The sequence below is a fragment of the Ischnura elegans genome, chromosome 4 (genome assembly GCF_921293095.1).
Source record: "Ischnura elegans chromosome 4, ioIscEleg1.1, whole genome shotgun sequence".
NCBI classification, from domain to species: domain Eukaryota; kingdom Metazoa; phylum Arthropoda; class Insecta; order Odonata; family Coenagrionidae; genus Ischnura; species Ischnura elegans.
This window is the reverse complement of record NC_060249.1, coordinates 135,152,937-135,162,098: the sequence shown is the minus strand read 5'-3', so window position 1 is coordinate 135,162,098 and position 9,162 is coordinate 135,152,937. Positions and strand designations below refer to the sequence as shown.

Here is a 9,162-nt window from a genome sequence, read left to right as displayed (position 1 = left end):
CCATGAAGTATCTTCGGTGTTTGTTGAGAATTACTTGTCACTTTACTAAGAACTTTAATTTAATGAGCATTAATTCATCAATCATAACAAAAGATGATGAAAAATCATATTATCGATAAAAATACTGCTAAAGCAATTGAATAACTCTAAAGGCAATTATTTGCAAAGTTGAAAATAGCATGCGCTAATTTAAGAAATTCAAATAATACAATATTGTCAACACAAAAATTTAATTAACTCAATAATGTGCAGCTACACAGTAACACAATTCATGATAAATAATGAAAAAAGTACAAAAATATGAAAAATATCATTTTTCTCTTTACTCTTGCCAGAAATTATAGCTGTTCTTCACTTTTTCCACAATGATGATACCTGATTGCTAATTCAACCAAATAACCTGAAAGAAATAAAGGACACGAATGAGACATGGCAATCACCACCATTCTCTCTAAGGTAAAAGTAATATTAAAATCCTAGGAGAAGGGAGAACCAAACTTTTTCTACAATAACACATTGGTCACCAACTTAGTAATGCCTTTACACTATCATGTTTTTGGTTTAGGATCAATTGCAACAATTTAATTGGGCCTCACTTCATCATTAGGACCTAACATGATGTCTTGGGAGCCCTACTTCCACCTTTTTGGAATGATTTCGTAGAAATACAGAAAAATCAATTTAAGGTTGTCATGAAATTTATAGGTTGTTCCTAATACATTTGTAGTAAAAATTTAAAAAGCAGGTGATTTGGTAAAAATTAAAAAACATCAGGAGATACTGTAAATATGAAAGTTTGCTAACACACACTCCGGAGTTAATACAAAGGAGCTGAAGATAACTCATCTGTCACCTTAAAGACTAGGCCGAATGCGACTAACTCTTAGAATGAAAAATTCAATCGCTGTCATTCAAAGGAAAACTGAGTGTATAAATATTTTTTGTCGAGATAAATTATGTCACCATATGCTTAACAGATCCCTGATAAAAATAAACTCCTCCATTGTGGTGAGGTGTACCCTCCAATGAGGGTAAGGGAAGGATAGGTGTACCCTTCATATACACTTCAGCAAGGGTAGACGAAGGGTATTTTAGAACATTGGTGGGTAGGCCCTCTCCTTCCTGGAGTGTACAGGAAGGGTTGGGCCAGCCTCAATAAAGGGTACAGGAAGGGTAGGACTAATATAAAAACTAAATTAAACGAATGGGGATGAGTTGTAACAGTGATTTCTAAAGTTATAAGACAGAAAAAAAATAGCCTTTACATTGTCTTGAATCCAGAACCTACATATTGGAGGATAATGAACTAGTGCTTTCACAACCTCAGCTATCGAGGTACTTGTCAGATGTTGCTTCTCAACGGTACTTATACTACAAAATCTTAAGATGAGATTCGCACCCAGGCCTATGTGGAAGAAAGCTGTGACTTTTCTCTACCTATTTCGTTTCAGAAAATAAGATCGACATTCAAGTACCGAACATCACTCTCGCGATGTCCCATTGTCAGCCACACAAATATGTTACATCCTAAAAATGTGAATGAAAGAACTTCTAAATGAGCTTTTTTTACACAATTATAGAAACTATTGTGTACAGTGGCATAGCCAGGAATTTCGTTTGGGGGGGGATCCAAAACCAGGTGGGGAAAGTTTTGAAAAACAGGATACTAAATAATGGGTTTTCAACTAATTCAAACACTTTTCATAATCGAAAAAACTTCAATAGTTAAAGAAGTACATATATTTTAAATTCATTATTTTTCAATATTTTGTTTTCTTTTATGAAGGAAAATGATTGTTTTATATTTCGGGGGGCGGAGGGTCCAAATCCCCCGGGACCCCACCCCTCCCCTATGAAAAAATTGTATAAACCTCTTTCAAATTTTAATACATTCTTATACAATTTTTTCATAGGGGAGGGGTGGGGTTGTATAAAACTCTTTCAAATTTTTATACATTCTTATACAATGCCATGGTAATGTATAAGAATGTATAAAATTTTGAAACAGGTTTATACAATGTTTTCATAGGGGAGGGGTGGGGTTGTATAAACGTCTTTCAAATTTTTATACATTCTTATACATTGCCATGGTAATGTATAAGAATGTATAAAATTTTGAAACAGGTTTATACAATTTTGTCATAAGGGCTGGCTACGCCACTGAATATGTATATTATTGTCTTCCTTAAGGGAGTTTTAAAGATTAGTTGTGTAGCCCGTCTATCTTTGCTTTCAAAGACTGCTTACGTTCTTGTACAAAACTGAATACTCTTTAGCAGGTGAAAGTAGCTGAGGAGACACTTTCAGGATATGTTTTCCTCAGTTATAAATGCTAAGTCCCAAGGAAGGGTAAACGAAGGATTTTTCTACCCTCAATGGTGGCTACCTTACCCTTAATGGTGGCTAGAGGAAGGGTACACAGATGGTAGGGGAAGGAGTTTCAAGGAAGGGTAGACGAAGGATTTTTCTATCCTTCCCTTACCCTTAATGGTGGGTAGGGCGTGGGTTGTGCAAGGGTAACTACCCACCATGAAGGCTACTACCCTTCCTTTACCCACCATGGTGGAGTTAATTTTTTTCAGGGATATTAGTCATTAGTGTATCATAACCTAAAAGGCGTTAGCGTAAAGGCATTACTCATTTGGTGTCCACTTAATGAAAATGAAACAGGAAGCACTGAATTATAGAATGATTCATCAAATTGTTGGCACACTCTTTGAGGAAATATCCTTATGAAATACTTCTGACATCATGAAATTGTAATACTAAACTGAATCAAAAATTTAAACATATGAAACAGTTTGATCAGAAGATCTGAAGGCAGAGTGACAGAATTAAAAATAACAGAGGACCAAATGTAGTTGTTAATTGATTTCTCAGCTGCTTACAACAATGAATATGTTACTGTATTCATGAAGTAATAAGTAATGGCAGAAGACTTGAGTTCATAGAATAGCTGAAGTCATCAATAAGTTTGGTTTAGAGCATCAAACTTGTCAAAAATTTATGAAAATTGCATGCAATATTACAAGAGAATGACAAAGAGTTTAAGAATCCACATTCATATAATAGTTAACAATCATTCTGGAAAAAATTTTGTATGAAGTGGAATATACATGCAAAAATACATGGTGACTTCATTTCAGGCCTTGGCCAATATACTTCCAAGACTTGATACTAAAAATCCATCAATGAATTCTTTAACTATTCGATACATACTTTTTAAAATGTGAGCCTCAACATTCGATCAGAAAAGTGGGGAAGGAATGGAGGGATTTAGAAAATTATTACATTTCCTCTAGAATTACTTACCTTTAGCAAAACAGTAGATTCCTGGACCATATATAGGGCATGCCATCAGAGGTAACTGGAATACATCAACCGGCTTGCTGCAAGTAATACAAGGGATACATTTTAATCGGTGGCAATGATGACAATTTTTTCAGATCTAAAAGTTAATGTACATATATGGTTCAGTCCCTTTGTAGTAACATACCTTTGTTTCAACAGCAACAGATTGATCATCCTTATATCTCTGTCATGCCATCTAGAGGTAGCCAGAATGCATCAAAGAGCTTGCTGAAAATGAAAATGATTGATGGCAATAATGAAAATATTTAAATTTCCAGCTATTGAGTAGTCATTTATGAGCAATATAATTTCAATTCATACCATCATATATCTTCATAAATGATGGTATGATTTGAAATTTATATATTTCATTCATACCATCCTAATGTGTCATGAGAACCAATTAACTGCAACTACATTCGTCAAACAGCAACTACTCATTTGTAAAATTTTCAGTGGAAAACACTATAATCCTATATCTAAGCATTATTTCACATCTGTTCAGTTATTTCTAAGCTAAAATTCAATTTGCACTCCCAAAATTTACTATACGAAGAATGACTGATGGAAAATAAGAATCACTTTATAAATGGACACTAATTAAGTAACAACAGAAACCCTCCTCCTTTTTCCGGGCTTGGGACCGGAAACACAGGCCCTGAGATATCAATACCTACACTGCAAAACTAGGTCAACAGTCACCCACCGAATCAAATCTTAATACAAACAGGAGGTCCACAAATCACATGAACAAGTTCTTATACTACAGCGTATATTAATGGAAATACTTCCATGCATCTCCACCGATGGCTTAACAAGTTATCACTCTGCCTCTCCTCCTTTTATAGAGAAAATAATTGTGTTCAGTTGCTACATGCAATTAAAACGGTACGTGGAAATTGCTGATGCAATGATCATGTTAACAAGTTACACTGAAACATTTCACCAATCTTGCAGAACGAATGTCGGACACATATGAATGACAATTGGTGAAAAATAACGAGGGTATCTTGAAAACGTTGCATCAACAACTTTCACCACCAGCATTTACAACAACCCCATCAACTTAACAGACACATTGGAATGATTATCGAATGAAAATCAAAATTCCTTGAAGAAAGAATTACATTATTAGCTAATATGGCTTGAAAACTTAAAAGATTATATCAAATAATTATATATATGACTGAATGAAGAAAACGTGGAAATCGAAAAAACTTGCAATCTTTCGATTGACAACCCCTAACTGCACATTTATCGCGCATTTTGAGGCGTTAAATGTCACTACACTTCCAGAAAATTGTCAATTAACAAACCTTTTCTGCGTTAAAAGCAAAAAAGAACACGGCCCACAACGAGTATGACGACAACAACAACACAGCTGATGGACGGTATGGAACGGTGCGCAATGTCCGTTGAAACGATTCAAAACATAAACACATGTGCGAATGAAAATATTACTTTGCGTTATGTAATAATGTCAAAAATATCAATAAAAATAAAAATACGAATATCTGAAAGTACTTCATCATAAAAATTGAAAAAATATATTTGAGTTATAGCTTACTCCAACTATAGGCGGAGTGGCGGTCGCTGGTACCACTTCCCCCGGGCCTGATAAACGGCCTTGTCGCTGCGTCGTCGCAGAAAAACTGAACCTGTTGGATTTCCTGGCGCGTACGCAGCACTTTGACCGGGGACTACGAAAAACATGGAGAGTGAGGTAAGCAGATAAATTCACATTTTGGAGGTTTTATCTTATGAACGACGACAGAATGCGATCTATGGCCTTGTATTGTGTTATATTTGACTTTCCATTTGTATTATTTGCGGGTTTTTCTGTAATTTACGTTTATTTCATCGCGGATGAATCGGTAGTAGTCCATCCTCGACGTCGAAAATTATTTTATAAGTTTTATAAGTCCCTATGACGTCGTGAGGGTTACTATAATATTTCATTGTAGTGCACTTGTTTTAAAATGCTGCTTACCTGTTTGTATTGATGAGTTTTTAATACATAACGTGTTGAGGTAACGCCGTTGCACATGTGCTTCCGACGATGACTCATTACATGTTATTCCCAGGCTAGCCACAGTTCATTTTAAAATATTTTATTCGTCGGTCTCGAATTATAAGGTTAAAATTCCGCACTACTCTTGTTAAGTATTTCTAGTGTTTGAAATTTCTAATTTACGGATCATGAATTCATTCATTAATGTGCACACGAATCTCATTCGGAGTTAAAACTCGTTTGTTAGCGGGGTGTATTCTTTCTTTATTGCAAATTATGTGATGAAATTAATGCATGGGCAATGTGTTTACATTGGTACGATGCTTTAGTGACTACTGCACGTTCAAGAACGTTATTAACATTGGCAATTCCATGTAATTAGGAAACCTGTAGTTCCACTTGCACTATAAAATTTTAGTGTTTCAAAGACAGTAATCAAAATAAAAGGTTAATGAAGTAACGTAATTACTCTAGGGACATCACCGCACTTCATTAGGAATAGATATACATATTTACAGAAATTACTAAGTAATACACAGGAAAGCCGTTCAATTAATTTGATGAGATTATCATCAAATTCAGATTTAAAAGGTGTGTATAAAATATCTAGGTGTTCAGAGGAGTTTTCATTTATGATAACATACATTATGGTATCACATTGTTACTTTATTTAATGCGCATTTTTTGAACTTGAGGAAAAAGAATGAAAAAATCAAAGTCATAACACTATAAGCTACAATCAGTTATTGTTCTGTAAGTAATCATATTTTTGGTGTAGTTGGATGGCTGGTAACGAAAATAGCAAGGGGTCGAATTTCTCGTACGGATGTTTAGAATTGGGAAATTTTGGAAACTTATAAGTTAGCAAGGTCTATAAATCAGGGGATTTAATGTTATTATCTTACCTTACCATTAAGGAAGAGCATTCCAATATGCCTTTTACGAATTGATAGAGTGTACAAATGCAAATGTTGTGCAGAAATGTTGAGTCCTGTGGCATTTTCTTAAGATTTATGGTCAAGTAATTTGAGATATTTCATTTTCTCACTTTCCAGAGTATGCATGTGGGTATCATAATATGGGTTCCCAATAACCATACCCTTCTTCCATGACCGTACCATGGAAGGAGGACACCGTACCATATTCCAAAACGTACGTAACCAAGGTAGCATAGAGAAGTGATCAGCAATTCAAACTTTTTTAATCTGCACATTCGGTTAATTAACCCCAACATTTTGTATGCTTTAATTGCAATTCATGATTGTTACGAGTTCTTATGTTCTCACCTTTAACTTGCTTTCTCAGTTGAAGTCCAAGCGATAGATGAATGTAGCCAGGGTGTTCAGAGTTATCACTTCTTTTTCAGTCTGCTTTTTCATTGGCAGTGACATATGCATGATACACTTTCTTTTACTTCAATCTGGTTCCCTTAAGTATGGCTTCTTAACTTTCCCATTAGTACATCTGTGGCCACTGCTCGGGCAAGGTGCCTCGGGATGCTATTGGCAACCATGAATGCTTCATGAATCACACTCATGTGGATCAATTGCAGGGGAAGATATATCGATCGGGAGGGAGTAAGTTTTGGCCTGATCAGGCATTAATATCATTTTTGGGATTGATTGCACGTGTTCTTGAAAAGAAACTTATCAGCGGTATCTAATATCTGTCCTTTCTTTCAGTTATCGTCACCGATCAAATATATACAGACCAAGTGTGCCACAAAGGCAATTTGGTGGAACCTGGTGAGTGACTATATTTACAAGTGCATATAGTTTTTATACAAATGTTGGGTAACGTAGTTTGTAGCAGCTTCAGTTGAGAGTAAGCAGTGTCATTCCTTGCATTATCATTAGCTGGTATTAACTGTAAGTGAAACCCGTGGATATGTAGAGCCTTGATTCACATACAATATCAAAATGGTGATGTGAGTATCAGTATTCTTAAATAATGTAGTGTGAGTAGTGTAAGAACACTCATAAACATAATGTAAAATGCGAGTATTATTTTCTTAAGTAATGGTTCCTTTGTGTTCAACCTAGAAGTATTTCATAAGGCTTTAAGTAAGAATTCTAGTTATTATACAGTGCGGTTGGTTGCTGTGATGAATGAAAACAGCCTCCTTGTATTACTTGCAGGGCCCTCAACAAGCAGCAGTGGGGAGACTATTGGTGAGTTATTCCACTGAGAAACTATTTCCTTGCACATTACGTTTACGTTTGCAACAAATGACTATGTATCAATTCATTTTTCAGAGGACGACTGCCTCATTGAGGCCCTCATTATGGAGGTGCAGCAGCGACCACCACTATTCGACATTCGCCTTCCTCTCAAAGAGAGGACTCCTGAGAGGAAGGCAATGTTGTGGAGGGAGGTATACTTGGCCTTAGATGGTATGCATTGGCAAACTTTCCCAAGTGTTTCTCTTGTTATTACTCTGGCAGCTTAAGTTAAAGTTCTATACATAACCAATCATTGCAGGAAAAATCCCGGAGGCAGAGCTCCCCTCGAAATTCAAAAGCCTGAGGGACAGGTATGTCAGGGAGAAGAATGTGCACCCACCCAGTGGATCAGGGGTAGTGAAGAGGAAGAAGTGGGTGCACTTCGACTCTCTGACATACCTTAACAGTTGTATAAAATACAAAAAGTAAGTGTCGTCTGTCCATGGCTTTTTTCGTGTGAGCTTCACGAATAATTACCTGAACATTTTATTGAGATGACAGAGGATGTGCTTTAATTAATATCTGTTCTTATAGGACATCATGCAGCCTGGATGAGGGGAATGGAGCACGTTTCACTCCAACTGTTGGCTCGGGAGCAGTTCCTTTATCATCCCCATCCCCCAAGTCTTGTAAGTCTTGTCGTCATGGTCTTCTTTTTTTACTTTTATTTCTACAATTTGCTCCTTAGAATTGTGTTAAGTGGTAAAGTTTCTCATTGAGGCTTCCAAATTCTTTGCATCTTTAATATGACTGATTCATTTGTGGTAGCAGTTTCACAGCATCATGTTGATGCCTATTTAAGATATTACTCCGCAAGTTTAAATGCATACTTCTTTATGGATCTCAAACGTGCTCAATTAGAATCAATGCCATCCTACTTAGGAGCTACATGCATTAAGACCTACCTCAAAAAGGCCATCAATATATTATTACACTGCATTTATTTCTCTGCCTGCATTCCTTTGCACAGCCACATAACTTATCATTGGCATTTGGATTTCAGCTCAACGAGGAGAATTCACTGAGAGGATTCTGCAGGAGTTGAGGGACACAAAGCCCAAAGAAAATGACGGTATCCACCACTTCTGCATGGCAGTGGCAGATCTGCTGCGGCAAAAGAAGAGGGAGGACTTGGTGGCCCTACAAATTCAGATTTTAGAAATACTGAAATAAATTTTTATTTTGAAGTCTGGTTTATTGAGTTTATACCCTTGGCCCAAAATGTTGTGAAAATATAACTATCACCATAGGCAAGTAAACAAGGACATGGTAGGTTGGACTGAAAATTTGTTGCATGTTGTGAGTGAATTATTCATCATTTCGTCTCAGCTTATGCCGACAGTAAGAGCACTAATCCATTGGAGAGACACAGATTGCACAACTGATGTGGCCACTTTGAATTTCCTCCATACACCTCTTTCATTTAAGCATTACTGGCAATATTCTGGTTGAAATTAAGGGTTTTTTTTTCATTTCAATTCATACAGGCATGACACCCACCAACACTGACTTGAATAAAACTTGGTAGTTTTCATCCTTCAATGTAGGGTTGAAACAGTACAAATGTTTCCTTGGCGG

At 36.2% G+C, this 9,162-nt stretch overlaps 1 protein-coding gene and 1 long non-coding RNA gene across 2 annotated transcripts; one reads left to right on the top strand and one right to left on the bottom strand.

The window, feature by feature from the left end:
* Nucleotides 1-213: 213 nt before the first annotated feature.
* Nucleotides 214-4,330, bottom strand: LOC124156958. Its single transcript, XR_006864473.1, has 3 exons — nucleotides 3,497-4,330; nucleotides 3,313-3,389; nucleotides 214-400 (listed from the first exon to the last, which is right to left on the bottom strand). It is a non-coding gene; the product is annotated as an uncharacterized LOC124156958 (long non-coding RNA).
* Nucleotides 4,331-4,946: 616 nt separating this feature from the next.
* Nucleotides 4,947-8,771, top strand: LOC124156957. The gene is made up of 7 exons (XM_046531407.1): nucleotides 4,947-5,074; nucleotides 7,045-7,107; nucleotides 7,501-7,533; nucleotides 7,618-7,755; nucleotides 7,844-8,009; nucleotides 8,119-8,213; nucleotides 8,588-8,771. Exons 4-7 carry the CDS (start codon nucleotides 7,647-7,649, stop codon nucleotides 8,755-8,757), a joined length of 540 nt encoding a protein of 179 aa, XP_046387363.1. The 5' UTR covers nucleotides 4,947-5,074; nucleotides 7,045-7,107; nucleotides 7,501-7,533; nucleotides 7,618-7,646; the 3' UTR covers nucleotides 8,758-8,771.
* The last annotated feature ends 391 nt before the right edge of the window (nucleotides 8,772-9,162 follow it).

Excerpts from the sequence above, each read along its gene's own strand:
- LOC124156957 (XM_046531407.1), top strand. The coding sequence starts at position 7,647 with ATGGAGGTGCAGCAGCGACCACCACTATTCGACATTCGCCTTCCTCTC. Across the intron at positions 7,756-7,843 it reads GGTATACTTGGCCTTAGATG|GAAAAATCCCGGAGGCAGAG; the intron begins GTATGCATTGGC and ends CAATCATTGCAG. Across the intron at positions 8,214-8,587 it reads ATCCCCATCCCCCAAGTCTT|CTCAACGAGGAGAATTCACT; the intron begins GTAAGTCTTGTC and ends TTTGGATTTCAG.